The 25,648-nt window shown below is 53.5% G+C and overlaps 8 protein-coding genes across 8 annotated transcripts; 5 read left to right on the plus strand and 3 right to left on the minus strand.

The window, feature by feature from the left end:
- N7482_000848 (transcription factor domain-containing protein) lies at window positions 1-3,193 on the minus strand (the record flags this gene model as incomplete). The annotated part of the gene is made up of 7 exons (XM_056682973.1): window positions 1-1,066; window positions 1,139-1,678; window positions 1,741-1,916; window positions 1,973-2,469; window positions 2,528-2,838; window positions 2,936-3,069; window positions 3,149-3,193. The coding sequence occupies 7 exons, from the start codon at window positions 3,191-3,193 to the stop codon at window positions 1-3; spliced, it is 2,769 nt and encodes a 922-aa protein (XP_056546579.1).
- Window positions 3,194-4,171: 978 nt separating this feature from the next.
- Window positions 4,172-5,300, plus strand: N7482_000849 (DUF1932 domain-containing protein; the record flags this gene model as incomplete). The annotated part of the gene is made up of 2 exons (XM_056682974.1): window positions 4,172-4,281; window positions 4,352-5,300. The coding sequence occupies 2 exons, from the start codon at window positions 4,172-4,174 to the stop codon at window positions 5,298-5,300; spliced, it is 1,059 nt and encodes a 352-aa protein (XP_056546580.1).
- A 1,539-nt stretch (window positions 5,301-6,839) lies between these two features.
- N7482_000850 (bZIP transcription factor) lies at window positions 6,840-8,687 on the plus strand (the record flags this gene model as incomplete). Its single annotated transcript, XM_056682975.1, has 2 exons — window positions 6,840-7,101; window positions 8,116-8,687. The coding sequence occupies 2 exons, from the start codon at window positions 6,840-6,842 to the stop codon at window positions 8,685-8,687; spliced, it is 834 nt and encodes a 277-aa protein (XP_056546581.1).
- A 1,297-nt stretch (window positions 8,688-9,984) lies between these two features.
- Window positions 9,985-10,677, plus strand: N7482_000851 (class I SAM-dependent methyltransferase; the record flags this gene model as incomplete). The annotated part of the gene is made up of 1 exon (XM_056682976.1): window positions 9,985-10,677. One exon carries the CDS (start codon window positions 9,985-9,987, stop codon window positions 10,675-10,677), a length of 693 nt encoding a protein of 230 aa, XP_056546582.1.
- Window positions 10,678-12,284: 1,607 nt separating this feature from the next.
- N7482_000852 (ankyrin repeat domain-containing protein) lies at window positions 12,285-13,139 on the plus strand (the record flags this gene model as incomplete). Its single annotated transcript, XM_056682977.1, has 1 exon — window positions 12,285-13,139. The coding sequence occupies one exon, from the start codon at window positions 12,285-12,287 to the stop codon at window positions 13,137-13,139; it is 855 nt and encodes a 284-aa protein (XP_056546583.1).
- A 1,606-nt stretch (window positions 13,140-14,745) lies between these two features.
- On the minus strand, window positions 14,746-16,081 carry N7482_000853 (Eisosome component PIL1/LSP1 family protein; the record flags this gene model as incomplete). Its single annotated transcript, XM_056682978.1, has 3 exons — window positions 14,746-15,537; window positions 15,624-15,757; window positions 15,964-16,081. The coding sequence occupies 3 exons, from the start codon at window positions 16,079-16,081 to the stop codon at window positions 14,746-14,748; spliced, it is 1,044 nt and encodes a 347-aa protein (XP_056546584.1).
- A 1,164-nt stretch (window positions 16,082-17,245) lies between these two features.
- On the minus strand, window positions 17,246-20,632 carry N7482_000854 (ssDNA endodeoxyribonuclease RAD2; the record flags this gene model as incomplete). Its single annotated transcript, XM_056682979.1, has 1 exon — window positions 17,246-20,632. The coding sequence occupies one exon, from the start codon at window positions 20,630-20,632 to the stop codon at window positions 17,246-17,248; it is 3,387 nt and encodes a 1,128-aa protein (XP_056546585.1).
- Window positions 20,633-20,961: 329 nt separating this feature from the next.
- On the plus strand, window positions 20,962-24,532 carry N7482_000855 (tRNA (34-2'-O)-methyltransferase regulator RTT10; the record flags this gene model as incomplete). The annotated part of the gene is made up of 3 exons (XM_056682980.1): window positions 20,962-20,979; window positions 21,048-23,702; window positions 23,750-24,532. 3 exons carry the CDS (start codon window positions 20,962-20,964, stop codon window positions 24,530-24,532), a joined length of 3,456 nt encoding a protein of 1,151 aa, XP_056546586.1.
- Window positions 24,533-25,648: the final 1,116 nt, after the last annotated feature.

A 25,648-nucleotide genomic window follows, 5' to 3' on the forward strand; every position in this document is an offset into this window, starting at 1 on the left:
CTAGAAGAGCCCCAGGAATCCATTCGGCCAAATCGCCTCCGCCGTGTCCTGACCTTGCTCCTGCGCTGTCCTGGGCGGGGCATAGTTATTGTACCCCATATCGGTGCCCGTGAAACCAGAACTCGGGTCCTGCTCTGCGTCCACAGGAACGTTCAGGAACGAATCTGCCGACAGGATGGGGAATTGGATATTCTGAGACTGAGCGGAGGAGGCAGTGATGCTTTCGTTAGGGAATAGGCCGGACCAGAGATTGTCGCCGAATTGCCAGTCCGCCGTTAGCGGCACTTGCCAGGACGCAGGGAACATGTTTGCGCCTGGCGTGGTGCTGTTGTTTGAGAAGGGAGACTGGGTGTTGTCGAGGGGGGAAGATTCGTTGGCGTGGTTCGCTGTGGCATCTTGCCCGAGTTGCCAGGAGGACAGTGCGCCGGTTGAGAAGTTAGAGGTTGTTACTCCATTAAGGTTGCTTAGTCCCAGACCGGCCGGGTAGCTTGCGTTGGGTATGGCCGGTTGGAGAGGCATAGTTGAGGGAAAGGAGGCTGTGGCGCTGGGGCTTATGGGCACGACGTAGCCGTCAGAGTTGACAGTTGGGAAGCCTCCGATGGCTTTAGGGGTACTCAGCGCGGGCATGTGCGGATGTGTCGTGGTATCGGTGTTGGATGTACTTGGGGCTGTGGATACTGAACTGTGCTGGGTGCCCGTGGGGTTGGTGGCCATTGATGCCCGGAGCGTTGAAGGTTGATCTCGGGCCTTTGCGTGCGATCTTGAGAATTGATGACCATGCCGCTTTGTACCCGGCTGCTGGTTTTGTTGCTCCGGGTCATCTGTGCTTCGAGTCCGTTTCTCCTCCTTTTCGATTGCTAATCTGGCAATGCGTTCGAGGTTGGCAGTCATGCGGGTCATGAAGCCGGCGTAACTGGCTGGCCCGTCACTTGGAGCGAGGGTCGCGAAGAACGTCGAGGCCATGTTGAGGGACTGGAGGTCATCCCTAAAGGTTGAGGATTGCATGTCGCGGATAATGTGTGAGAAGATTGTTGCTGCGGCTAGGAAGACGTAATAGAGCAAGGACCTAAAATAGGTACCTTGAATGTTAGCCAGTGTAGGGAGACATAAGGCCCGGGGGGGGGGGGGAAGCACATACCAAACCCATGCAATATCACCCCACGGCATATTGTTCACCATCTTGAGTGTATCACGCGCAGCCGTCACGCAAATGACACTGGATTTTGCTGCATACGCCTTGCTCAGCGCCTTCAGCTCCTTCGGCTCCTTCCGTTCGTTTATTAGATAGTTCAGAAGGAGGGGTATTCGGTGAACCATGATCAGGGCATTATAGTAGACAAAATGGAGGCCAATGGAGGCAAATCCCGACAAGAAGTTTGCTTCAGCAACTTTTTGTCTGGGATTCTCGTCCAAGCAATAGTCTTTCCTCCACTCCCTGAGTTCGGCATCTAGCTCTTTGACTGATTGGTAGATGTCGCGAGGTGGTTTGAGCAGTGCTTTGGCGGAGTACAGCTGGCAGAAGATGCGGGTCTTGATGACAGACATGCGACAGAGTTGGCGGAAGAAGGGGATATTAGTTGAGGAATTGAGGCCGCGGTCTTCTTCAAGCTCCTGAGGCAGGGGCACATCGAAGTCCTCGGGGTGTTGAGAGGGGGCGTTTCCGGCACGCAAGCATGTACTGGAAGGATAAGCCGCTAGATCCAGATATGGCAAGGGGGTTGCTGGGACTGGGTTGCTTACCTCTGGTCCACGGTGAAGGCGACCCAGAACACACGCCGCCTCTGCTCCTGCTCAGTGGCGTTCAGATCTGGTCTTGGAACATCTCGGTGAAGTCCCATTCGCTGGCATGACCGCATAGCTGCCGTAATGAACGGCAATGCTGACTGTGTCCCAGAATTTCCACGAAGGAAAAACCCCTAGCATATAAGTTAGAACCATTTTCACATTGAAACTATATGGCTGAAGGGTTTACCATGCTCAACAAAGCCTGTACACTCAAAAGATCCGTGCGTCGTAAGGCCAGCTCCGTAAAGACCGACATGGCATTCTTGAAGTACATACGGGCCCTTTCCCGATCCTTCTCCGGCTTCAGGCTATTCGAGAATCGAAACTCGTAAGCCAGACATATCACCATATTGATACTCGCCCATCGAGCGGCATCATCGCAAGTCTGTTGCGTGTATTGCCACTCCACCATCCTCATGAAAGTTCCTTCATGGTAAATCGGGAATAGACGGTTCGCTGTGCTGAAAAAGTCGTTTATAAGGGAGAATACCTCTGACCTTGGCGGCAGGGGCTTGAAGACCTGCGAGGCGAACAGGTCGTGGAACACATCAGGGCGCCAGTGAGCCCATGGATTGTCATGGACGGAATCGGTGGATAAGAGGCTCAAGAAGCTGACATCGCCCGTTTTGCTCTTGATCCATTCGATGCCACCCCGTGACAATATTGACAGGGAGCAGGAGCGTCCTATGATCGAAAATCAGTCATGAAAGCAGCAGACCACAGGGCTTGGTGGACAACGAACCGAAATATCGGGAATCGTCCCGTTCGTGGATCTTGAAGATGGGAGTGGCCTCGACGTCTCCCACGCTGGGGAAGTAGTCCACTTCTCCAGACGACGCACGCGATGTAAAGGACACATGTGATGATTGACTTGAAGATTGAGTACGCTTGTGGGATAAATCCGAGGCCTCATCTGGGAGATCATCGTCATTTTCCGAGAGGTCCTCCGGCATGGTGTCACTCTCATGCAAGATGCCAGCTGCTTTCAGCAAGGATTCGATCCTTGACAGGCGATCCTTCAACGAGGCCACATATTGATCGCTGCCAGCGATCCTGTTAGCCTTGTCTAAGCTAAGCTAGACTGGGTAGAAACCGAGAATCACTAAATCCGAAAACTGGGTGAATAGCTGCTATTCTCGTGCACACACACCTTTGAACCCGCTCAGTCGGCCCCGGACTCGCCGGCAGTACACCATTCGTCCTCCGCCGGGCACACTGGTCGCAGATCGAAGCAGACCCCTCGAACTTGCAGCTGGTTTTCTTTCGGTAACATATCTCACACGCCTAGCGTCCCAGTCAGCGCGAAAAAAGCCACACCTTGTGGGTTCATCGACCAATAGACCCCACGCATAGGGACACATACCCTATGGCTTCGTCTCCGCCCAGCAGACGGTGTGGTGTTGGCCATTGCGTGGGAGGATTCGTTAAAGTTCATGCTTCTATCATGACGGGGATTTATGCCAACTGATTGCTGCATTCCGTTGCGCATTTGGCCCCGTCAACCAGGACTGTTAATGCCAAGCCTTTTTTTCAGCGCGCGGCTGCGCTCATCGCGCGGGAACGGAAATCGCCTTAGCGCCGGAGTATTGCACGCGCGATAGCTGCTGACAGCGGGATTGGGGCTGTTGGGGGTTGGTCCCAATTGTTTAATGCTGGCAGTGTTTCTCTCTGAATTCGTGAATCTGGGGATCAGAGAACTCCGGGTTGGGTTTTGGACCCCCGCGCCGGAGGGACCCCCTCCGTCACTGGAACGGACATTCGGCACCACGGCACGCTCGAATCCCGAAGCACGATGGGCGTCTTCGGTACCCACATGGTACCTCACTCCCAGGTGGGTTAATGCGGAGGTTGTAGGTATCTTTTAGGTACCGTTGCAGTACCTTGTAGTACCATGGGCTCTGCGGCCGTGAGACCCCCAACAGGAACAGGCCTTTTGGTGGTTCCGTCTAGGTATTGCAAGGGCATGGCGTGTTGCTCGCAGCCTAGATAGCAACGCATTTCTCTACGGGCGATCGGTACATGCTTGAGATTGCATCCATGTGCACAGGGCATTACTGGTAGCTGGGCGACGCAACCATGAGAGATGGGAAGCACGAAAGGTTCCCAAAGTGCACATAGTCGTACGGCCTGCAGAACTGCGAATCTCGAGCAGATCTCAGCTTTCCTAGCTTATCCCCAGACGATCACCAAGAGGACCATCTTTTTCGAGCAGCGCCACTTGGTCTCCCGCTGACAAATGATCCCCGCAGTGGCATGGAGATATCGACGTGGACGGCGCGTGGGTCAACCTGGCCTAGACATCATTCTTTCTCTGCTCGACCTTGTGTGACAGATGTGACAGAGACAATTCGATCTCATAGACTTCTCATAGACACCTTCAGCGACCATGCGGGCCACGACCGTGGGAATCGTCTCGATCGGAGACATGGGCCTGGGCATGGCCAAACTACTCCAAGCCCACGACTATCGCGTTGTCACCGTCGGCGAAGGAAGAAGGTACGTACTACGTGGACTGCACGTCCAGCTCAACTCTACCCGCAAGCGATGCATCTCACACCCGTGCTAGCGAACACACACTCTCCCGTATCCGCACGGCGGACATCGAGGTCCTCCCCTCCGACCAAGCCCTCGTGGCCCAGGCGGACTACATCTTATCCATCGTGCCCCCGCGGAACGCATTGGCGACCGCTCATCGCATTGCAGGGGCTTGCAAGCAGCCCGATACACTGCGTCAGCGGGACTCGATCGAGGACGTCAACGGCCAGCCGAGTCGCAGCCCGCTCTACTACCTCGAGCTCAACGCAACCCCGCCCCGATTGGCGGCGGAGATGGCGGCCCTGTTTGAGGATGAGTCCGCCAGCTCCACCAGCTCGCTCGCCTGGTGCCAATTCCTCGACGGCGGGATCATTGGGGGCCCGCCGGCACCAGCGCCCGCAGCTACAGCTGCAGCTGCAACGCCAGACGCTGACGAAATCCGCGGGGCGTGGAAGAAGCCTAGCGTAGTGCTGTCGGGCCCGATGGTGGACCTTCCGCCGACATTCGCGGCGCTGGCCACGGTGCTAAATGCGAAAGTTGTCTCGCCGCGGATAGGCGCCGCGTCGACGCTGAAGCTCTCCTTCGCCGCGCTGACCAAGGGCCTTACGGCACTTTCGATCCTGTCGTTCTCCACCGCGCAGCGCGAGTCACTGCTCCCCGAGCTGCTAGCGCATCTGGACGAGTACTCGCCGCAGACGGCAGTGCTGGCCCGTCGCGGGGTGGTAGGCATGAGCCCCAAGGCGTATCGGTGGGTGGACGAGATGCGCGGCATTGGTGAGGCGTTTGACACCCAGGGCGGCTGGGATGGTGTCGGGGCCGGTATTTATGATGGGTTTGCGGAGATCTACCGTACAGTTGCGGAGGATACGATATTGGGATTGGAGCGTGTTGGGGCGCGCGAGCGCGGGACTACCGTGGGCGATGCGGCGTTGCTTCTTGCGAGTCGGCGGTCACAGGAAGAGAAGCCGAGGCCGGCATGAGTCTGATTCAGATCCAGATCTGGACCCAGATCCAGGTCCAGATCCAGATCCCCAGCCATCGTCCCTAGCCCAAAATAGATAGGGCCATCGAGCGGAGCGTTCGCGCATGGGTTGGACGGACAGAAGTACCGGGACTCTTCTCCGCGGCCAAAGCTGGTCACGTCACGGTCGAGGTGACAGCACGACATCGCGGACGGTACGGAGCATGCGCATTGGCAAGAGGACGATCGCAGAGTGCTTTTCTTTTATCGTACCCTTTTTTTTTTTTTTTTTTTTTTTTTTTTTTTATTGCCTATTTTCTCGGCTGGCTCCGTGTCAGGCGGAGTTGCCAAGCCTCACGGCACGAGAGCGTAAGCGGTTCAGACCGCGTCATCGGACTGAACCAAGTGGAGAGCGGCGGGAGAGTGGATGGATGTCTAGTGGACAGTATGCAGAGAACGTCCGAGCGGAGGAGCGAGGAGAATTAACCGGAGCCCCTATATTTATGGAGCGAGAAACATGGCCCAGGGACTCCCGCGACGGGGAGGGAATCTGGAATCTGGGGAAAGATATCAGCCTCTTTGTATTCGGATCACACCATGGTTCTGTGCATTGCTTTGATCGGATCGCTCGTACTTCCCACAGTCGAAGTGTTGTGACTCCCACCTCTTCTGCCTCGGTCTCCCACAAAGCGGTGAAGCCCCTCCTTTGGGACCAGGCGGAGCGGGCGAACCAGACGGCGCAATCACGACATTTCTCCATCTGATCAGATCATCAGCGATCTGCTGCGTGGCTTGTTTGGCCCGTACGGAGTTCCCGAGTTACCGAGTCGGTACCCAGACCACGCCGAACTCTGTGTGCCTTGGGTGCTTGCGTCGGTACTGGCGGTACTGGCGGTACTGGCCGTTGTACTGTACGGTTCGCTGCTGAGGTGATCACCAATCCTTCCACTCTCCTCCCGACTGGCTCCTCGTTCCTGCCTTTTTTCGGCTGGCTGTTAGTTGCTTGTGTTCTCGTCCTTTTTGCTTCCCCTCCCCCCTTCCCCCCTTTTTTACCTTTTTTGTGCCTATTCTCCTCTGCTCTGATTGGCTGTGTACGGGGTACGTCATGCGCTTGTCCATCAAGTCCGCCTACGTCTGAGCTTGGTGATCGAGGCCGAACACTAGTCCCGCCCATCCGCCATCCCGACCTCACCACCGCGTTGGACGGCTCCACGCCTCCATTCCAGTCTCTGGCTGTCACTGGTGGTCCTCTGACTTTTAATTCCCTGTTCATTTCCCTTCCATTGGATTGCTTGTTTCCGAGATCGTCCCCCTCACTCTTCATCTGATCTGGGGTTACCGTGGGACGACACCAAGACCGCCACCCCTTCCACCTCCCTCATACCGTCCACTGTCGCTGCCACTGGCCACTGCGCACACCATCTCATCCCCCTCCTCCGCCCTAAACGCTAAGAGCTAGAGGACAGGCCTCTAGACGCTCCCCAGGCCTCGCTGGGTTTCAATTTTTATTTCTACCTCCCGTCGAGCTATTGTCTTTCTCCTTCCTTCCCCCCCCATCATGTCCGAGGAACTCCCGCCTCATCCCCCCGGTCCTGGCTTTGACAAGATCGAAAATTTCAACTTCCTTCTGTCGCGCACTGATCCCGGAGCCAAGGCAGCGCGCCAATACTCCTTTGACACGGACGCCGGGCTGGTCCCGTTTACCAACGTGAACATGGATTACGACCAGACTGAGGGCATGGGCGGCCTCTCCGTCAGCTCCTACGATAGCATCGAAGACGAGCGCAGCTCACTCGATCTCTCCCGATATCCCTATCTTGGTATGTGCCAATTTTCTTTTTTTTGCGGGGGTTGATTTTGGTTTAAACCCAAGCTTTGACTTGGTGTGAGAGGTTGCATCTGTTGCGCCATCGCCGACCTTGTGGTTCGTGTGCTGCGGCTGGACCGGTGCCTTATCCTGGATTTGAGGCCGTGTTCCCAGGACCCTGGTTAGGCGCTGCTGCATCAGCAGCAGCAGCAGCCGCGAGCAGCCGCAGCGGTGATGCGAGAGAGGGAGAGAGATGAGACGAGGCTTGAGTCAAGCCGAAAGATTGAGTGACTGAGCTTTCCCTCCCCCATGTGTCCCGAGCTGTGTTTTATTTCGAATTCCATTCTTGTGATTTACCCGTATGCGTGGATGCGTTCTGTTGTGATGCCCTGAATCTCACCCCCTTCCCCTCGTCCAAACCTCGGGAAACTCGAGCATCTCGCGAAACGGTGACCTGTGCTCCATTTCGGGTCTGTCGTCACTCGAGTGACAGCTCGGGCTCCATGAGACTGCACCAGATGGATCAGATGGATCGGGCGCTATGAGATCTCCGTCGGAGTCCCAGCCCAGCTTCAATAGCGAGCACGCAATCCCGCATGCATATGACAACCCGCAGGGCACTTCACCCAAACAGCAGCCAAACCGTCATGGCTGCCTGGGGCCTGTTGATTTGCTCATCGTGCCCGGTGTTTTGCTCATTTGCCATTTGCCATATGCCGTTACATCTATTCCCCCATCCCCTCCCACCCGTGGACCCTTTTTCTGGGGATCTGCTGAAGGATGATCGCGTGCATTTCCCTGTCGTCTCAACCCCGTGGAGGGCGGCGGTCTCTCATTCTGTCTGCTCAGTTACACTTCATTCTACTCTCTCTCCCTATCTCCTCTGTGGCCAACGGCCCCTGCCCGAATCCCTGACACCTCAAAGCTATTTCCCTCACCGTGATAGCTGGCCCTACCTACCCCTGCTATATACACTTGCCACCACCCACCATGCCTCGCAAGTTCGATCGCTTACTCCATCCCCCAGCTCCCAGCGGCGACAAAGGTATCAACTACTCTCTTCCCGACCACATCTTGCGATACTCGACACACTCCATCTATCCACCGGTTCCCTTTGCGCCCGATGACCTCGGCCATGCCCCGGGAGCCCTGACTCCCTCGGACGTCTCATCGTCCATCTCCCCGCCCAACGGCCAGATGGGCAACATCAAGTACTCCACCTCCATCTCCGGAGACCGTATCGCGGCTGCCCTGGACCAGGAGGAAGGTGTGCGGGTGGCGGCCGAGGAAGACCGCCGCCGTCGCAACACCGCGGCCTCCGCCCGCTTCCGGATGAAGAAGAAGCAGCGCGAGCAGGTCCTCGAGCGCACCGTTCGCGAGACGACGGAGAAGAATGCCTCCCTCGAGGCACGCGTCGCCCAGCTGGAGATGGAGAACCGCTGGCTGAAGAACTTGCTGACCGAGAAGCATGACGCGACGAGCACGCGGATCCCTCCGCCGCCACAGGACAGCTCTGCCCTGGAGTCCAAAGCGGGCAGCACACGCTCCGGCCAAAAACATATTCAGCCTAAAAAGAAGGGCGTCGGCACTGATGAGTAGGCTTGAAATGGAAAGCTTGCTTGTTGTGCTGTTTATTTTGCGTTTGGCTTGGGTTCTGTATCATCTCCTTTCTTGCGGTCATCGACTCCGACACTCGAGAGACCCGTTTGTGTTTCTTTTACTCTGTCTTTGCTGCTTTTTCGAGTGCACCTACCTCGCCCCGTTGCTACCTTCATTCATCCATATTTATTCAAAGGCTGAATGGCGGTCGGGGCCCTGGTACACACTCACCATGACGATGTCACGACCTTTCTCCTTCTCGTTTCTCCGCGCCTCGCGACCGCAGTCCGACCGTGGCTTCTGCGATTCTCAGGGATGGTCGTTGCCTTTGTGCCTTGGATTTTGGGACGTTTATTTTGCCTGATGTTTCTTCCCTTTTCCTCTTGCTATTGTTCGACGCTCCTCTATATCTATCATCGTCACCCGCTCCTCCCCCTCGGCTGTCTCCATACTTCTTCTCCCCTCTGTCCAGGCCCTTGATACCTTTCTCCCACCGGGTTATTTACCGACCATTGCTCTGGTTGCGGTTATATTCATAATGTGTGGTTCTCCTCTCCTATGTGGAAACTGAATGTCGCTGTACTGTGCTGGTCGGTGCTCGAACGGGCTTGGTTCTCTTGGTCTTTTTTGCTCTGGGATTTGCTGTTTCTCGCTGGACGTCTCTGGGTCTGGATACGCCGCTTGCATACTATACTATATGCGTACTGGATTTCTGGCACCAGCTCACGTTGTTTTTTTTTTTTACTTTTATGTCGCTGCTTTTGGCTACGTAGATATAGGCTGGCAACCCACTCTTTCCTCAAGTAATTCCTTTCGGGAGTGAAAAAGGTAGGTGGGGCTTGCAGCAATCACAATGGAGAGAAAGTCCATGCGCTGGAACCAGCGTACACTGGCATATCGACTTCACACTTGGTCTTTCCCTGACTGAGAATGCATTGATATTGCACTAGAGAATCTGCAGGATATTTTCAGTCGCAGTTAATTCTCATAGCACAAGGCGCAAACAAGTGCACCTTGTATGTTCTTACGACTTGTTGTTCCTCGACCGACCCGCGTCGTGCGCCGCCCTAATCTGTATTCGGACTCCGCACACACTCACTTCTTAATTCGATGTCATTGCATGTTGTCTCCACATGACTCATGTTGATTTTTGCGGGGTACGGCCCCCTCGAACGGTTTCCTATAATATAGCTGAGAAGATGATCTAGCAGCAACTTCCCCTTGATAATCTCTATTTCTAACTGAAGTCCCGGTCCCGCATCCCCCCAATTTAATCAAGGCCAACCTGACCGAAAAAATGTCCGCGCCCATCGACAGCCATCGTGTCAAGGACGACATCAAAAAAGCCTACGATGACATTGCCCCCGTTTACCTGGACTGGACGCAATCAACTCACCAACGACGACTTTCCTACCTCGAGGCCATGCTCAAACATCTCGATTCCGCAGAGGGAGCCCGAGAAAGGAATATCCTTGAGCTAGGTTGCGGCGCCGGCGTGCCATGCACGCAACTCCTCGCATCCCGTGCAAACACCTGCGTCACCGCAAATGATATATCGGAATCCCAAATCGCCCTGGCACAGGAGCGGCTGCCGGTGTCCGTGAACCTGATACAGGGGGACATGATGGAGCTAGAATTCAGCCCGGGGCAGTTCGATGCCGTGCTGGCCCTCTATTCCATTCTACATCTGCCCCGTGAAGAACAAACGGCGATTCTGCGCCGCATTTGGGGTTGGCTCAAACCGGGGGGTTGGCTTCTCGCCAACTTCGCTGCTACTGCGTTTGCGAGCGAGTCGGATTCGTCCTGGTTGGGCGGTACGAAAGGGGCTGTGCATTGGAGTGGGTGGGGGAGAGACGAGACGAGGAAGATTTTGATAGATCTGGGCTTTGAGCTGGAGATTGATGAGGTTGCCGTGGATGCTGAAGACGACAAGGGAGTGCTGCGGAACGTGGAGTTCCACTGGGTCTTAGCCCAAAAGGGATCGATATGAAGGTAAAATGCGCTCAAGCGGACATTGTGAGGGATTTAGGATGAATGCATTCCAACGTAGTTGCTCAAGACCGGAGACCGGGGTGGTTATCGGTTCTTGTCTCAGAATCCCGAATGGGGACTATGGGTCTGGGGCTCAAATCTGGAAAAGACATGAAAAAAAGGTTGTCGATGCAACATTTATTTCAGCGCCGGCATTTGAGGCTAAATGGGTTTGCCTTATATTATTGTTGTACACTACTGCGCTACACTTGCGTATATGTAGTTACTTCGTACGCTCCTGTGCGTAGTGTAGTCTATATCCCATGCTAATGTGGCTTCTCTGAGAAATATCCTGGCTCACGTACCCTGACTTCTTTCCATTCTTTTGATTTTCGTGCATCGACAATATCTTTGGCACTGAATCCAGATATCCTATACTGTCTTGGGAAAATGTCTACCACCGGCAAGTCGATATCCACTCTAATGCCAGTGCTTGTCGGTCTAGCGCTGGTTGTCGAATCTGCCGTCTTCCAACTATTCAATGCTATTACGCTGGAACAGGCTTCGCCTGTTTTTATGAATTTTTCACATCCTGGTACCATTCACCAACATCTGGGGATCATGATAGTCAATGTCCGGCCCAAATGCGGCGGTGTTCCCAAAATGACAGGCTTGCGGGGTGCTATAATCATCGTCAGTGCAAGAACATGATAGAAAGGCAGATGCAAGCTTACACATTGATCCATAGCGTCGTTCTTGAGCGATGTCTGTTGGCTTTGCATGATTCGCCATAGACGCCAAAGCAATGAAAAGGCAAAATATGAGGAATCCTTCAAATACTAAGCGAAGATCAATGTATTTTCGCAAGGATATTGCTGTGATGGTTTCCTTCGCTGAAGTGCAATAACCGCGTGGCTAGGACTGACGGATGGCGATTGACAGAGTGTGAGTAATTCTAAAGAGCGATTGCTACTTGCTAGAGCCTATAATCTACTAGGAATGAGAACTATCTATGATGCTTCTGTCAGGTTTGTTAATGGCCGGTGGTCATGAACTGTGTGGTTTGAAAATCTTTACAATTGCTACCACCATCAAGTCAAGGGCGTTCTTTTGCTGTTCAGCCTTGATGTAGGTTTTTCTCCTATACTTTTTAGGTTTCCCTACATATAGATGTGAATGCAAAGGCTTTATCATCATTGAATTTCTAGAATTTAATTGATATATAAGGTGGTACTAAGGGGAGCTTCGAGTTTACGCACTGTAAAACCAAAAAGCACTACTGTAAACTGCTGGTGGGTAGCCAATCCCGCCCATTTTTTACAGTGGGGTTGCTCATCAATACCGATGCGTAATGCAGAGGTACACGTTCGTACATCGTTTCCGCTATTTCCCCGAAGGATGATTAGCTCCCTCGTGTGATTGTCCGTAATAATCGGAGCGGGGTATTCCTCTAGGTTTGATTTGCTTTCTAAAGCTCATTCACTCAGGGCGTTTCTGGCAGGGACAGTTGCCGTTTCAGCGTTTCAACCGGATAAACAAATTTCTTACGGTTTAGTCAAAGGATACGCACGTGGCACACCAGCCCTGGAGATGGCAGCAATCGATTGCAGCAGGAGATCTCCTGAGATGCACCAAAATCAAGTTCCATCGAGTGATCAATCACAATCAGACGAGCCGGACGACGAGAATACATGGTCTCTTGTTCAACTCGCTGCTGCGAATGGTGATCTGTGTCAGGTACAGCGACTTCTAGCCACCACGGACCCCAATGAGGCTCCGAGAGGATATTATGGGAAAACTGCTCTTCAGGCTGCCTCCTCTCATGGCCACATGGCTGTGGTTGAGGCGCTGATTGTGGCAGGGGCAGACGTCAACGCACCTGGAGGAAACAACGGAGGCAAAACAGCCATGGTCCTAGCCGCAGCAGCCGGCCATATAGATATCGTCCGCCGCCTCGTCTCTGCAGGTGCAGATATTAATCGCCTACCCCATAAGTATACCGGTCGAACTGCCCTACAGGCTGCTGCGGAGGGGGGTCATATCGAGCTACTACGATGGCTACTCAAGGAAGGCGCAGACGTTAATGCGCCTCCGGCTAAGAATCACGGCCGCACCGCCCTTCAAGCTGCTGCTGCGGCAGGTCATAGCGATATCGTGGAGATTCTACTTGAACACCAAGCCGATATTAATGCGCCTGCTGTCCGGTATAAGGGGTTGACGGCCCTTCAAGGCGCCGCTTACGGAGGTCATTATCGCGTCGTCCAGCGCCTATTAGCAACAGGAGCTGATGTGAATGCGCAAGGCGCATACTACAACGGGTATACGGCGCTCTCAGCAGCTGCGGAAGGTGGCCACTATGAGGTTGTACGGATGTTGCTCGACGCCGGCGCAGATGCCTCCGCTCCATCGGGAAATAAGAAACGGACGGCAGCACAGATTGCGACTTCCAGAGGACAAGGGGAAATCGCGCAACTTCTTTGATGGCGTAAGGCATGACTTATTGTGGCGAACCAGAGTACAGTCTGACTACGCGATGAACTGCTTACAGAATGCTTCCTGAGGGAGATCCTGTATATTCGGCATGCGTCGAATATCGATTGTATCTATCATAAGCAACCTTACTAATGGCACGTCCTTGCCTATGTACCCGTCTCTCGGCCATTTCAAATAGATCAATAAGCCCTTGGTCATGGCGAGCATATTATCCGGTCGGTTCCTCGGGGCGTTTCGTTGAAGCAAACTAATACAGTAATAGGTAGCACGCTTTTAGAGGGGATAGTCTAATTAAATGAAAACAATGGGTACCGAAATAAGCTAAATTAGTTGATTGAGCAGGTTAAAAGAGTGGTAAACAGCGGCAGTCCATCTACAATCGTGTAGCTGACCACAGATTCTAGAGCATACTACTGAACATTTGCCGACCAGTTCGAAACACTCGGGGTTGCAAGTCCACCGGTGAAGGGCTCAGTGCCAAATTCCAAGTCTATTATATCCTAGATCAGTCATTATTCAGGGACGCGACACGGCAGCCAAGGAAATTGTACACTCCTCTCTGGCTTCGATAAGTTCCCATCAATTCAAGTTAGTCAAACAAGCCCTACCGGCCTGATGAAACTAGATTCTTCCACTTATAAGCGGGTGCGCAACGTAGGCCGGAAGTACGTTAAGTACTAAAACAGAAAGGGAACTCCAAGAAGTGGCAGAGGAAATCCGTTCGAATCACTGAGGAAAACACCTGAATTCATCCTTGTTGCGCGTCTATCCGTCGGAAACCTCTATTTCCTAAGAGCAATATATCATAAAAAGCAGAGTTTCATTAGTACCTAGTTGATTACCCTAACCCAACGACCCTATCCTATCCTATCCTCATCCTCATCCCCGAACGAGGCTTAGTCCAACATATAAACCCACACGAAGAAAACGGGACAAACAGGACAGCACAAGATGGTATTACATTAAGGAAACGAACACAAAGGGAAGAACAAATGGGGAACCAAAAACGGGGAAAACACATCAAAAACCCGTTCGTTTTAATCGGCCGTGCAGTTCATCTACACCCGGCCCTTTCTTCGTGAAAGCTGGGGAATCGGGTCGGGTATACCGACTGGAGAAAGGTCTGCGAACCCCCAGAGAAAACCGGAGCAGCGACGAGCACGACCAACGGATGGTGTATCACGACATAGGCAGGAGATATTCATGTGAACTGGAAGACAAGGATCTGTGGGTGCGGTTCAAGGAGTTGTGACATGGCAAGGCGTGACTTTGAGGTTCTTCCTCCGTGGGCTCGTCGCATTGGAGGGGGGATATGGTGTCATCGGGTGCGATGCCATGGACCCCCAGCCCACGCGGAAACCACCGGACGAAGCGGAGACGCAGAAACGAGTGTGTGGGTTGGGAAATTGGAGGGTGGAGGCAAGGAAAGGTACGAGCCTGAGGTGGTGAACCGAGCTTTCCCCTTTTCCCCCACCGTCCGCCATTCCTCCACCATAGGCGAAGCAAAGCCGTCAGATTCGTGGCATAGGGAAAAAATAAAAAAACGCAGGAAGAGCACAATGAAGACTCTTCAGTCATTGTACAGCTCCTTTGCCTAGGCGGCGATGGGCTCCCGCTCCTCCTCGCGGCCGCGCATCTCACCTTCCGCGGTGCTAAGGCCATCTTCGCCCTCCTCGTGGTAGCTCGCGTGCTGGTCGGCGGGCAGCCAAGAGTCGCGATCGCCGGTCATGGGCTGGTCCTGGCCCGATAGGTCGACGCCGTCGCGGTTCTTGTTGACGTTGTTGCGGTGGCGCTGGGAGAGGGTGCGCGAGCGCTGCGACATGGTCGACTTAACGACCGCCTTGGAGCTTACCCAGTTGGTCAGGGCATCCTCGCAGTCCTGAATGATGGCCTTGCTGGCATCGTAGCCGTCGTAGGCGTGGCGGGTCTCGCCGGGGGTGACGGGGGTGTCGTCGATCAGGTCCAGCAGGTGCTTGCCGTACCCGGCAACGATGGCGACCTTCTCGCAGTGCTCGCGGAGCGCGTCGAACTGGTACTGGAAGGCGGCCTTGACCTTTTCGCGGGTGATGTTGGACAGCTGAGCCTCAGCGACGAGCGACTCGGCCTCGGCGCGGACGAGCTCTTGCTCCAGCACGACGATGCGCGGCGAGTTGGGGTCCTTGTACTTGAGCTTGGCGATCTCGTCGGTGATCTTCTGCTTGCGGTCACGGCTGGGCTGGACGGAGGCCTCGATGTTGCGGATGCTCTTGATTGTCACGCGGTACTGGTCGTAGCGGTCGACAAACATGTCTTCCAGCTCGCCGATCTCGTAGATCAGGACACCGAGCTTGTCCGTCACATCCGACACGTCCTCATCGCAGGCTTCGCCCCAGATGGAGAGTTGTTGCTGTTCGGGGGGAAGTAAAAGTCACCGATTAGCCTCAGAACGTGCCTCTCGTTTGCGAATGGAGAACGACATTATCGGCTACTTACAGCGACCTCCATGCGCTCCCGTGCGACGAGCTCCATGCTGCGCATGACGTTCTTCTCCATCTTGACCAGTTGTGACAGCTTCTTGGCGAGGTCGGGCCCGAAGGCACCGGCCGCATTTTTACGGAATGCATGGCCTGTATTGCGTGTTAGCGGTCGTTTTATCACGGGCGAATCCTTCTGTCGCTCGTTGCGTGCTTCCCCTGTCGCTCCCCGGGGGGGGTTTGGAGTAGCCCGGGGTCTGCCCGATCAGGCAGCCTCGGGGCCCCTCCCATTGCGAGCAACCGGGCGTCGGGAACACTCGCTCTGAGGGCGACCGAAGCTTTTGCGGTCTTCCACTCACCGATACCACCCTTTCCTAGCCACCGACCCGACTTGGTGGAGGACAATGGTGGTGGAGGGTTCTCGATCTGCGAGGCGGTCGGGGCGCGCGACTGGCGCATAGAATAGGTGCGATGCATGGCGGCGGTGGTGAGAGTCGACTAGGGGGAAATCGAGCAGGAGGTCCAATAGGGAGAAAGTGAGCAGGAAGGATATCGGAAGTCAAGGTACCTGCAGCCAGCAGCGGGTTAGAAAAGAAGGGTGGGAAGGGAAGAAGAAAAAGCGACGGTGCCTTGCGCAGTAGTGACGTGAGCTAAAAGTGGGAGGGGGAGGAAGGGTAGTGACTTGTCGTGAAGAACTTACCTCGACGGGATGCGGCGGAAGAGCACTGCAACCGGAGATCGACACAGGGGTATCAGGAGGGAGAGAGGTCGAAACGCGGCCAGCTGGTGCAGTGGTCGTAGAGAAAGTCTGCAGGAGCAGGACTCGGGCCTGATATCTCCAGTCGGTGACTCGCTCTGCTGGTCTCCCCCTGGTGACGTCGACACTTTGATGCGAGCGCCTAACCCTTTTTGGTGGAGAACCGGGGCAGCCACAGACGATGATGTGGATGATGCTGGAGAAGGCGCTCCGGGGATCGGCCCAGTCCCGTGAGAGCAATTGAGACCTGGAAGAGCTTGAACAGGGAGCTCACGCCAACCGGACACTGGCGGATCCTGGGGGCCACCCTGCGCCCCAGCAACGAGCAGTCCGGCAAAGTAAAACAGGAGACACTAGCCACCAGGCCAGTTAGACCGCGACAGAGGAGCTCAAGGAGGCACTCGCGCGTGCAGATCCAATTGATCCAATAGTGCCGGCATTCTCCAAGCTGCGATCGCCGACGTCATCGTTCCCGGAGGTGTTGATGTCATGCGCGGGTAGCCGAACTATGGACTCGACCATGTCATGAGTCCCGCAGCGTTGCATTGGCGATCGTGAAAATTTCCAGATGGAATCAAGGAGAAGGAAGAAATAATGGTCGATCTCTGGCACCCCCGTCGGTCCTGCAGTTCCTGTAGTTCCTGTAGTTCCTGAAAATCGTGGATCGTCGCGATTGATCGTCAGTGGGGGAAGAATGCTGGGACGCTGCTTATTCGGTGGAGTGTTTGGTACGCTAAAAGACGGGCGTCGCCAGTCTGGCCCAAGGATTCAGTGATCCAGCCGATTCATGGCAGGATGGTACCATACGTATATACTGTATTTATGGATTCACGAGTTCGCTATGAAACAAGACTAAATAAGAACATGATATTCCATCCACAGGTTCATGCAGTTGAAGAGTCTGCGCGAGTCTTCTGCTTTTTACTGCCCTTGGTAGCTTTACTACTGGGGCCTCGTTTGCCCGTCGAGCTCGAGCCCTCGCCGGCCCGATCCTCCACTGCAGCTGCCGCCTCGTCACTGCGCGGCGCCGCTCGGCCACCACGGGCCTCCTGCCGCAGTCGGCCGAAAGCCTTCTCCATCCGGCTGGGACCGCCAGTGCGGGCCCGCGGCGCAAATGCTCCGGCGCCCTGAGGACCCTGCATGAACTGTGTGATGTTCGACTGTGTGCCCTCCTGCTCCCGACGGTTCATGTCTCGGATCACAGGCACCAGAACCTCGTCAGTGCGCTCTTGACTCCAGCCAATCGTCGACATGAGGAAGTGCCGTAAGCCATTCAGATCAGGCACACCCCATTGGAATGGCGACGGGTCCCCATCGACCTCGGGCTCTAGGTAGGCGGTGTCCACTCGGGTGTCAGGGAACGATGGCGGCAGGAAAATCTTGGAGGCCTTCTTGCGGAATTTCTTCTGGAAGGCGAGATGGACGTCGGTGGGATTGCTCATGCCCATCTGGACCTGGGTCCACCAGTCGCGAAACTCCTCCAGGCTCGAGAACTCGGTGATAATTTCGAGAGCCGTGACGGGACCGATGCCGGGAATTCCTTCGGTGTAATCACTGCCCAGCAGATGCGCGAAACTGATGAGCTTGCGCCGGTAGAGGGCATATTCCTTCTCAAAGTCAGAGGATAGATAGCATTCCACGAACTTGCTCTGATTGAACATGTTCTTGTAAACGCGAGTGCCGCCGAAAAGGAAAGTATCACTGTCATCGGTGACAATCCCGTCCACCAGTCCCAAGGAGACGAGTTGGGCACACTGTGCCTCGGCCTCCATGGGCGCAGTGATATACGGCAGCCCAAACAGTTGAAGCAGCTGCTGGCATTCATTGATCATGATCTGTGTCACCTCGTCCGCATCACGTCGATCTTTCCGTTGCTGATTCCGTAGCTGCTTGAGTTCTTGTTCATAGTCAAAGGCGTCCTGATTAAGGACATCCGAGTTGAGCGTCTGGGCAAACCGAACGTGTTCCTCCCCTTCAGCTGCAAGCTGTCGCATGAGCTCTTCATCTTCCGGGTCGCTGAACTCGCCATAATCATCGACAAAGTGGTCAAATTGCGCGGGCGCTTCTTGTGGCTCGGGATGGCGATCGGTGACCACAGAGATCTCAGGGGGAGGACTCGGTGCTGGGGCCGGAACCGGAGGCAAGACATCTTCAAACTCTGGTTCAGGAGAGGCCGATGTCTGCGACGCTTGTTCCTGAGCCTTGGACTCTTCTTTAGCTTCCGTGATCAGCGTTTGCTCAAGTTCACCCACCGGAGCCTTGCTCTCGATCGGCTTATTTATAACCGCTGCTTGGGCGGACTCTGCATCGAGCATTTGGGGAAGAGCAGACCCAAGCTTCGTTTCTTTCGCGTCTTCTGATGGGACGACTTCCATAGATGTAGATGCCTCGGCCACTCTCTCCTCTGACTCCGCTTCTAGATCGATGACTTCTTTAGTCTCTGACATGTCATCAACATCAATGATGTCGGGTGATCGATGGTTGGAGAGAAAGAGGTCGTCAGGGTGTGCCTCGTTTGGAATTTTGCCCTCGTTCTCGAAAGTTGGATCCGTAATGAATTCCTCATTTAGTCTATCCCCAAAGAACCATGGAGGAAGCGGTTCGGTCTTCTTCTTCTTGGAAGTTTCCTTGATGAAACCGCCCGCATCATTGTCAAGCTCATGGGTTTCGTCAGCCCTTTGGGTGACCTTATTGAGTGTAATAGACTCAAAAGGAAGTGGCCCCGAGAATGGGGTTTCAGCCTGATACTTCTTCTCAGAGACCTTGGTTTGAGCCACTGCAGCGGAAAAATCCATGCCGTCGTCATCACTTTCATCGAACGCCGGTTCTGGTGCAGGCTCGGGACGAGCTGTTGTGTCCAAAGGCTGGTTAACAGAGATATCAGGCATATCGTCCTCTGGAATTTCGTTCGGCTGCATCGATAGAGCGAGAGCTCTTTGGAGCTCGTCATCCTCTTCATCATCGAAGAGGTCGGCGTCTTGATTATGATGCCGTGAAAGAATGCCACGATCGCCTTGGACGAACAGCGCATCGTCTTCAGTATCTTGTGCCGGGGTGGGCAAATCTCTGCGTGATTCAAATAATGTTCTTTGCATATCGGAGGCTTCTTGAGCCTGCTCTAGAGATTCATCGAATAGACCCTCTCGAAGGAAAGGCAGCTTTGGTAGCCTGTTGACACCTTCGATTGGTACATCCTCGAATTCGTCATCATCCGACACGTCGTCTGACTCAGGATCCGCGTCTGGTAAGCCGTATTGATCAACATCAATAGGCTTGTCTTCCCGTCCGGCTTCTTTGTTCCCCACAACACCTAGAACCCAGCCACCTTCAGTTTTGTTATCTTTGACTAGGACATATTCTCGACCACGCTCTCCAGCAATTCGCTGTCCAGATTTGTAGAACGCCTCCTCTCCGTTCATGCCGTTGATGTTCATTAGTCGTTGCGTTAAATCATTTCGTTCCGTGACTCGTTCTATTTGAAACTTTGAAAAGGCCATACGGTCTGGAAACATGGTATCAAGCTGTTCCTTGGAATAACCCATTCTCAGTCGGCTCCTAAGCCTTGCTGCATTCAGGATATTGTATCGGTCGGTGGCGGGAAGACTGAGGAAGAAGGGACTGTCGAAGTCAATTTTAGAGAAGTCGTAAAGATTAATGTCTTGGCCCTGGTGGAACTGTCGCGCATATTCTTCCAGCTCTGCTTGTGACATGATGCGAGGGTCGTTAGGAGCACCCATCTCTTCCAGCGAGACATCCAGATTCGGAAGGTGATACGCATCCTTCTTTCGGAATTTTCGAGACTTTTGTCTTTCCTGCTCGTTCATGAAAGCCTCCTCCACGTAGACTGGAGCCTCAGGAACCACGTCTCCCTGCGGAGGACGTTTCTTGTTCCGCCGCCGCTCCTCAGCTTCCTCCTCTGCGGATCGTTGCATCTGCACTGCAAGCAACTTCCCTGCGGTCCTCGTCGCATCGTCCCTTCGACCCTCCCGTCTTTTCTTGCGCGCGGCGATCGTCTGTCGTTTCAAGACCGGAGCACCGCCATCGAAGACAAAGACAGGTCGAATGCCGAAGTATAACAATTTGCATATGCGGCGAAAGAAGCCGACAACGTGCGAGTTGCGTAGCGCATTGCCCTCCTTGTCGCGCACTGCTTTTAGGAACTGGTAGATCCAAATGGACGCGTCGACGGCCAGCCGTTTCTTGTTAAGGGTCTCGAGTTTGATAGGTCGGGCACAAGGCTGCAACACTGTCCAAAGGCCGGTGACACCCATGACGATTCAGTTGGAGGCCGGGTTCAACTTGAATCGGGTGCGCTGTGAGCAAGCTCACGGATCGCTCACCGGGGTGAGGCTCATGACGGATCGGAGTCGCTGCGGGATCTACTTCAGTTCCTTGATTCGCCGCGTGAGAAGGCGCGAAGTCACGTGAACCGTAGTGCCACTTTAGGGCTAGTGGGGCTACCAAAATTAGGTAAGCATTTCAGGGTGGAAGGCGCACTTTGACAGGCGGCGCCTTCCTGAAAGAGTGGGATAAATTGGCATTGAGTCAATTTGAATCGATTGGACCGGTTGACTCTCAATGCACGGTGGAGTCGGTGGAGATGTCTATCTCTCTCGAGGTCAGTGCCTGCATACAAAAAATTTCCCGATGTATCAACCACACCATCCGCTGACTCGAAAATCGCAGCATGTGAATGCATGTCTTCCCATAACAGCACTGAAGGCGGTCCAATGGAGCGATCACACATTCATTTTTGAAGGGCAAGGCCCATTTCTTCAAGTAATTGATGACCAAACAGGAGATGTATTTGCCCAAGTGCGGGCATTTAAACGCAATCACGTTCATGGCTTTATCACCATTCCTCGCCGGCGGGAAAGCCAAGACGACTCATACTGCGAGTCGATCATTCTTTGGGGTGGGAAGTCAGTTCGCGCCTTTGATGTCTGCCTTGACAAAAATCATGCAGTCAGCTTGACCGCATCCAGCGTCGAGGTTCTCACTCCGGACTGGATTATGAGCGGGTGCGCAGCAGCAGCAGACCAACCGGATACAGCATATCTGATCACTGCAAACAATGCGCTCTTGAGGATCAAGCTTGAATACGGCACATATGATCGGTATAGCACGAATATCGGCATTTACCAGCTTGCGACGAGTGTGAAGTGCATCTTGTATGCTGCTGACCTCATTGCGCTTTCCCATTCTCATGTCCTTATTGCCTCTGGGACTGCTTTCGGCGAGATTATTGTCTGGTCTTGTTTTATAAGTGAGAGTGAGCCATCGCAAGCCAAAGCAGTCGCTTCTATCCACCACTTCTTCACTGGCCATGATGGGTCCATATTCGGAGTACGGATTTTCCCGAACATCTCATCTCTGAATGGTGGGCTGTCAGGTAGGCTGCTGGCAAGCTGCAGTGATGATCGGACTGTTAGAATCTGGGACATCTCCGACTGCGAGAATAAATCATCTCAGGACCTATCCGCTTACTCCACTGATGGCTTCGAGCTTCGAAGTACTGGATTTGGCAGTGGTCTTGGGTCTGAGTTACATGTTGCAAAGGCCTTCGGCCATGCTGCTCGCATTTGGAGCGTGAATCTTTGCTCACCCAAGAAGGACAATCCGACCACTTTATGTCTGGTGACTCGAGGCGAAGATCGCGCCTGTGTGGTGTGGGAATTGAGCTGGGAGTCACCGTCCTTTGGCACCACGAAGTATCATCTTCGTGAGATATCTTCAACACAGCCCCACTTGGGGAAGCACATCTGGGCTCTTACTCTTTGTGACCAGGGCGAAGAGACTGTTGTCTATACTGGAGGTGCTGATGGGGCGTTGAAAAGCTTCAGAGTCAACAAACATGCTTTTTCTTCGACGCAGCACGCCCCTCAAGTCCAGAAAATGCCCTCTGGCCCAGACGCACCCAAGACGCTTGATTTTGTTGCTCCAGACTGTCTCATTGCTTGCTCCTTGCGCAGCGAGCTCCGTCTCGGGTACGTGAGTCCAATGGAGAATGCCAATGTGACATGGGAGACAATCTGCACTGCTGACGATCTCCGCTCATTCTCGTTGATAACTGGAATTCCTCAACACGGACTGGCATTGATAGCCAATTCGCAGGGACTAATTAGGCTTTACAACCACAGCACCAAATCGATCAACGAGTTGGTGAATTTGCGCAGGCGCCCACGCGAATTGTTCGTTGCGCACAGAGACCTTCTTTCTGAATCTTTTTCGTTTGTTGCGTCTTACTTCGAGGGCGAGGAGGCCGCGTTAATCAATGTGACAGGGTGGAACAGCAGTTGCCCGCGAGCTGAGGTAGTAACCTTTAGTCTGCCGATGGCACCCTATGTCATATTCGCGGCTTCTTTGGTGCATCACGGGAAGTTCTTGCTTCTCGGATCAGAGCTTGGAGGCCTGGCCGTGTACCGGATTGCGGGCCTTGGCTTGGCTTCCAAGCCGCTGGTAGACAGCAGACGTATCCATGGCCATGAAGGCACCAGTTGTATCCAGATCGTGCCATCTACTCCACAGGAGGGCCAGGAATACATATTGACCTGTGGACGTGATGGCAATTACTGTGTTCATAAATTACATGTTCACTGCGGTGAAGATGATTCTCCCTCCTTGGAAACCCTTGATCGGACCTCTTCTGGTCTTGGCCGGGATCTCTTTGGTCTTTACTTTGAGGAAACAACCGGTGATCTCATGATCTATGGATTCCGAGCGCAAAGTTTCGTCTTGCGAAACGAGACAAAACATCAAGATATCATGTCCATTGCGTCTGGTGGCGCTCGCAGGACCTGGGTCTACCAACACGGGACCAAAGACAGCAAACCTCTGCTCGTTTGGCTAGAAAGGACCAATCTGCATACACTACGCATTCAATGTGACCTCAATCGTTCCATCCGGGCCGGCGGGCATGGACGAGAAATCAGAGCTATGGATGGCCTGAGCGCTATCCGCGGAAGAGGACCTATTTTTGCTACCGGAGCAGAGGATACCCACGTACGCATCTTTGCTGCATCTAGCCGGGCAAATGCGGGCCCTTGGGGTTCATTCGAATGTCTGCGCATTCTGGACCAGCACAGATCGGGGGTTCAGCAGGTCCGTTGGTCTATGGACGGCCAATACCTTTTCACCAGTGCTGGCCACGAAGAATTCTTTGTGTGGAGGGTTCGCTGGCTTCCCACAATTGGTATTTCTGTCAAAATGGAGGCTGCCTGTCCGAAGAGTGATCCGGACTCTGAAATGCGGATCACAAGTTTCGATGTGCTGGAAGTAGAAGAATCTAGATCTGGACAGGGCTTCCTGGTCTGTTTGACATTGTCCAACTCTACGATCAAGGTATGGGCATACCTCTCTGCAGGAATACAGTTGCTAATGGGAACTAGATATTCCACTTCTCACCTTCTGAGGGTTACCGCTTCACTCTTCTGGCCCACGGGAGGTATATGACGAACTGCCTGACTCAAACTAACATATGGGTGAAGGACTTCTCCGTGAGCCTAATAACAGCCGCGACAGATGGGTACTTCACCCTTTGGGATTTGACCAACACCCTTAAATCATTTTATACCATTTCTCCATCGGGCCTTAAAGCCAAACGATCGTTTGAAGGCTCTTGTGTCCAACCAGAGAACATTACCTGCGAAAGCAGGTATCAAGTTCTTTCTAATAGCGTCAAAGCAATGGAGTTAGTGCCTCTTTCCGATACTGCCACAGTGGTTGTGGCTGCAGGCGATGACAACTCGTTGTCTATATCCCTTTTGAAAACATATTATACAAACACTGGCATCAATGCGCATGTGGCTTCTTTTTCCATTCCAGATGCTCATGCAGCATCAGTTACAGCCTTGAAAGTTCTTCGCCGGGAGCAGCTTGCAACTGATAACTCTGGCACAGAAGTCTCAAAGCTTACAATAGTAACCTCTGGTAACGATCACCGCGTTAAGTTCTGGTCCGTCACAGTGGACCCTACAAAACATCACTCAGAGGGAATCAGCGTGGAGTTCTTGTTGGACAGGTACAGTGCCGTGGCTGATATCGCCTCTCTGGGTTTCCTTCAGGATTCTGCCCATGAAGGCTGTGCAGATCCCTTGTCTGGCACGGGAATGCAAGGGAAGCTGCTCGTCTGTGGCGTTGGAATGGAGATGTTAAAGGCCAGCCTGCAGTGAGGCCTTGGCCTGCATGATGATGACGTGACGATGCTCATGTATAAAGAACATGACGCGCTGTATTTAGCATGGTGTTCGAAAACAATAAGAAAAGAAGATTATGCATTATTATCTGAGATCTCATTTCTGTAAACCCATTGTTTCACCTTCCCATCTTTGCAAGGCTTTGCTACCAGGTCCAGACATCAAGCGATCGGGTTCTTCAGCTGCCAACTGATTTTCGACTCTGCGCCCGTAAGGTTCATCTTCCCCGGTAATATGAGATATGATTATTCGGGCTAGCATACACCAGTTTACCTTGAGAGTGTGGACGGTGAATTGAAACGGTGTTGATGACCTATAGAGTCAGCCCCCGGTCATCATTGATGCTCCTCATCATATATGGGCATGAGGCTCGTCACCCCCCCACAAACCTCCTCCTAGGCCTTTATGGACAATATAGCGTGATTCCGGGGTGAGCTATGTTGTGCTACGCACTCTTGCGCAAGGAAGCTGTGCAACCTACCCCTTGGCGCGGATAATTGGACTATGTGCTTTTTCCTTGGGAGCTACTATGGTTTCTCGTCTCAGATACAGCGAGCTAATGGATATCCTAGGCCTGTGGCTGGATACTATATGGTTCATTCGTTGGATTTTAGTATGATTTGATTGGCTACCTGACAACTGCAGACAATGCATCGCTTGTTCTGAGCTACAACTTGGCTGTCGGTGGTGCAACCATCGACAACTCTATTATCAATGCTAGTGTTGAGGACATGGGTGGTCCATGTTTCAAGAACGAAGTCAGGCATCCGCATCTATGTACTTGACAGGCTTCCTTCATCCAGACTCGGTCTCAACCAAGTTCCACCAGGTGCTGCCACTTTATAAAATGAATCCCATGATTCGCATATGCTGGATTTCTCCGAAAGAGGTTGCCAATTTCACCGAACATCGTCATGGGATAGCTATATCATATACGGCTCCGCGTCTCCGTGTCGATCGATTCCCGAAGCGCCACGGGGCTCCCCAAACACTCTTGCACTGACCTAATTCATGCTGCGGAACTCAAGCCACCGTTGCCTGAAGAAAGCTTGAGGGGAGCCCTGCAGAACAGCCTGTGGCTTGCATCAGGCG

This window comes from Penicillium canariense (assembly GCF_028826845.1).
Source record: "Penicillium canariense strain IBT 26290 chromosome Unknown utg000001l_segment0_segment0, whole genome shotgun sequence".
In the NCBI taxonomy this organism is placed as follows: Eukaryota; Fungi; Ascomycota; class Eurotiomycetes; order Eurotiales; family Aspergillaceae; genus Penicillium; species Penicillium canariense.